Here is a 4881-nt window from a genome sequence, read left to right as displayed (position 1 = left end):
TTTAAAAATAAAAAAAAATAGCTTTTGGAGGCCTTTTTTTTTTTTTCTTATAAAACCTGGCAAGTAAGTGTTTGCTACAAGCTTGTTTCATTTTCAGGGATTTAAAGCATTAATTTGCATTTTTTTTTTACCTTAAGTAAGTATATTTTAACATAATGATCTTTTACAAAAATTGGATAGCATCATTGCTAATTTAATTTAGACCTGCTGGACACTATTGGGTTTCAAACTTGTATGTATTTAGGAAAAAATAAATAAATTAGGAAAACTTAAATTGTAACTGTATTTTATTTTGATTGTGTAGAAGTTGTAAACTATTAATTTTATTACAAACTAATAAATGGTGCAAGTTCAATATATATATATAAAACTTCTACATCTTAGAGAAAGCTCCAAAAATAAAAAGTGTTTTCCTTATTTCCATGGTCATTCATTCACATCCCTGTATTATGAAAATGCAGTACAGGTAAAACACTTAATCTTTTTCATACATAATATTTATTTACATGAAGTTCCCAAACCTCATTTTTCTTACATCCACATGCTCGAGTACAACAAAGAGATGGTATTTCTTCCATGTAAAGCACAGTGTTTGAAAACATTTTGTGTACTCGTAGGTGATGGTTTCCAAACAGTTATCTATAAAAAATGTCCTATATTTATTGTTTATATGAGAACAGCATTACAGTATTTGCTTGTCAAACAAGTATGCAGCTTGTACTGTTGTAAACAGATATGAATTACTTGCTCAGATTTCTGTAATAGTATGCATATAAAGTACTCATTTTCAGCCTAATTACAGTATTCTGATATGATCACTGAATCTTGTCACTGGTTACCAGCTGTGCATTGTGTAAGCATATGGACAGCTACTGGCAAGTTAGTATTCACAGTAGACTAATGCACTTCTACTTCGAACGTGTGGAAACAGTTTACTTGTACTAAAATGACGAAATTGCATAGTTGATTATCTATGATGTGTATAATGATCACATCTTGGAAATTACAGGTACTAACTTTAAATGAGAATTAGAGGCACTTGGAGAAGAAAGAAAATTTGGAAAACTTGTTAGATACAACACAACAAATTAGAATAAGTTAGTGATCTTTATTTAAAAATGCCCCTACTCTCGCTTTTAGAACTAATTTTCTAAAATGATTGAAATTTTCAAATATTATTAATTCTGTTCTGACCAATCCATACATTGCTTCCCACATAATCAGAAACACAAAGTTGAAGCTTAACATTTTAACTGCTCTATAAATAACCAGAAAAGAAAAACACTATTAACATGAATATTAAAGAATTAACTTAATTCTATTATTTATGACATAATTGTGGGAGTTTTTTTGTACTCTGTTGTATTGTCTCACTTAGCTTTTCCTTAATGTATGTAGTCAGGGTTTGAAACTATTTAGCCAATTCTTTTAAAAGTTTAAAAAAGCCTGAAACACCAATTGAATATGTTATTATTTGCTGTTTTAAACTTGGGGAATCATATTTTGAAAAATGTCAGAATAATATACAACAAGCTACTGAAAAAGGCTATTAATTGATTACTGTGCTGTGGTTTCCCCCTTTAATTTTGTACTTACAGGCAACTTTTTTTCAAAATTGTTTGACTGATTATTCATAATACATGCCTGGATTATCAAGTGGCAAAAATTGTCAGTGCCCTTTATCACCATTATCTAAACATTAGAACCAACTCGAGTGCTAATTTTAAGCCCTGATATAATTACAAGGAAGCGAGTAAACTTCCCAGTTTATTTGGTACAGATGTGATGGACGACGATGGTCAGTGGCTTCTCTACCTTCTTCAGGATACGGAACTAATACACCAGGAAGTTCAAATGTTTCTGTAAGTTGCTGTTGCTGAACATGAACTCCATATAATTTCATATTGTAGCAACTGTCTACATATATATTTAAGTTTTTGATTTTCAGAAATGTTTAACTCGTGTGGCATGAGGTGGATTAGTATTGAAATGAGTGTTAGGAACAAAATGTTTCTATGTGTGTGTAAAAGTATTTAAACATGATTTTTAAGTCACACCTATATAAAAATGTAAGAAACACTTGTGTGTTCTTTGTGTGTGTGTGGGTGTTTCAGTGTATGATATATAAGACTCAGTCTATTTTTGACCGTGTAGGTTTCAGCATGGTGCATTAGCTTAAGGAATTGGTATTATACACTTTTCTGTCTTTGGCTCACTGGATTTTTTTTTTATTTGTGGACATTTTTAATTTATTGTGGTTATCAACATAAAGATAAAGATTAACTTAAAATATCTTTACTAGAAAGAGTTTAAGAATAACTAATTTCCATGAAATCCTTTTATTGAGTTTTGTTTTTTTGCTGAGTAATGAAGTCTGGTGCTCTTTGCCAACTTCTTTTAAAGAAAAAAAATGTGTTGAAACAGAAAATGAGGATTAGTAATAGACATTAACATCAGATCTTTATAGTTCTTTATATAACACACTGGAGTTTACAACACAAGACGTTTTTATTAAGGTAAATAATATAATGACTCGTATATCCAGAATGTATTTCATTAGCTCAATATTTCACTATCACAGCTTTGTCAGGAGCTTGTATGGTATTGACAGCAACTGCAAAGCTCTAATAGTGAAATATTGAGGTAATAATATTAAAAAAAAGAACAACCTATATCTCCAGAATGTATTTTATTAGCTCAATATTTCACTATCACAGCTTTGTCAGGAGCTTGTATGGTATTGACAGCAACTGCAATACTCTAATAGTGAAATATTGAGGTAATAATATTAAAAAAAAAGAACAACCAATATCTCCAGAATGTTTAATTGCATGATATATTTAATGTATTAGTTTGATTTATTTATTGTGTGTGTGTGTATATATGTAATTTCTTTTTTATATGTTTTTTTTTTATTATGAGCATTATTTTGCATTATTAGCTCAAGTTATAGATTTGAGATTATTCTAAGGTTTCTAATTTGTTTGAATTTCATTAGGTATTATTGGAATTACCCTTGAAAATATCCCTAACAGTGAGAGTATCTAATGGTTGAATCAGTGCATTCTAATCGTTATAAATTTTTATTTTATGAAATTTGATTCTCCTAGTTAGAATAGTATATTAAATTAGTTACATTTTGTATTGGGTTAATTTTTGGTTCTGACCTATGCAGGAGATTGCATTGATCAGAAGTTTTTAGTATTTTTAGATTGAGCCACCAAAATTGATGACAAGGAGAAATGTTTTCATCATGAACTTCCCATTGTTTACATGAATTTATTAGGTGTTGATGATAAAGAGCTCAAAAATTTTTTAATATTCAAATTAGTAACTTGTTTTTATTCTGTTTACTACCTGTGTGATTAATTAAAATATTGACAATATTTTTGTTTAAATTTTTGTGTTATTCATCTGTTACTAGAGACCATGTGTCCAACAAAGTTGTGTACCAACAGCCAATTTGGTGCATAAATAGTTTAGAAAAATGTATTCAAGAATCAACTAGGACAATATGGAACCTAGGTGTAATTCTATAATAGATATTAGTTGTTTTTTTGTAAGAAACATTCTGAAAAAAGTTGCTAAGTTAGGAGTTTTAGAACAAAATGTAATATTTTTTATAGTCCTATGAATACATATATTCTTAAACATCATCATCATCATCTTTAAGTTGAGGAATCACGTATAGCATATGAAAGATTCTAAAGCATGCCTAACACAAAATAATTATCAAACCGATAAGAGGAAATTGGAACTTTGGTTACTTATTATTGTGAGACTGAATTATAAGTTGTCTTTTTTTTCTAATTAGGATTTAATGATTTACATTTACACTATTAACTTTCTCAACATGGGGTTAGTCAAATTGACCAACCCTGTAACTACTTTGTTTCCGTACTATAACTTTTAAAACAGTCTGTATATCTTCACAAAATTTGGAAAACTTTTAGTAAGCATCACAAGTCTTTTGTACACAAAATATCAGATTTTTTTATTGAAGGATATTTACTAAAGATTTGTCTGTGAATATAGTGCATCTTTTGTTTTTTACTAGTCCTAGTGCAAAGTGATTTTCATGTTAAGATTAAAAATACTTTTCATCATCCTATAAATCTCAAATTTTATTTGCATAAGCCAAACTCCTAAATACATACTTTTTTCAGTAAAACTCTATTTTATCTATTATTACATTTAAGCTAATGATATATTTGATTCTTCAGCCAGTAGACAAATCATCAGAGTATAATGAAAAGTTGTAAAAATCAGAAATAAAAGGAGTAGCTGTTTCCTATTTTCTTTATTATTTATCATGAAGTTTCAAAGTACATCTCTTGAGAGTTTCAACTACTAAACATTTCACATATATTTTGTGTTTATTTTACTGTTAATGAATGAAGTAAAAACCTGCTGAAATATTGGAACAAGTCACCACTTGTGTCATTGAGTATTTAAGTGACACCGTAATATGACACTCTCAGAAAGTAACAAAGCTTGCATGAAGAAATAAGTTGACTTGCCCCCTGATCCAAGAACATGATGTGGGATTTATCGGCTCCTACAATGTTTTCAACAAGAATTCTTCAGAGTAATAAGATTGCACTTGGAATGTTTGAAAATGTTTTTATTATGTGGTTCTGTGCAGATACAATAAACATTGCAGGTGTTTAAGTATTGGTTATCTTTCTGGGGTGTTTGGAATTTAGAGGCATAGGTGTATAGGGATGTTATTTGTGCAAATTTTGCAAAATACAGTAATATTTTGGCTACCATGCATTACACACACACACACACACATGTAATGTCTACTGGCTGAAGGATCAAATATATATACATATATATATATATATATATATATACTACCATAATTAGTTTAATTTT

At 29.1% G+C, this 4881-nt stretch overlaps 1 protein-coding gene across 4 annotated transcripts in view; it reads left to right on the top strand.

Annotated features, from left to right (window-relative positions):
* LOC106469689 (microtubule-associated serine/threonine-protein kinase 3-like) overlaps positions 1-4881 on the top strand; it is an 83554-nt gene that overhangs the window by 41614 nt on the left and 37059 nt on the right. For all 4 annotated transcript variants that reach the window (XM_022398269.1, XM_022398270.1, XM_022398268.1 and 1 more), the window contains exon 6: positions 1781-1862. In XM_022398269.1, the coding sequence (XP_022253977.1) occupies positions 1781-1862 (82 nt within the window). The remainder of the gene's footprint in view (positions 1-1780; positions 1863-4881) is intronic.

Source organism: Limulus polyphemus, unplaced genomic scaffold, assembly GCF_000517525.1.
Source record: "Limulus polyphemus unplaced genomic scaffold, Limulus_polyphemus-2.1.2 Scaffold3613, whole genome shotgun sequence".
Taxonomy (NCBI): Eukaryota; Metazoa; Arthropoda; class Merostomata; order Xiphosura; family Limulidae; genus Limulus; species Limulus polyphemus.
This window is presented reverse-complemented; position numbering and strand designations above follow the sequence as displayed.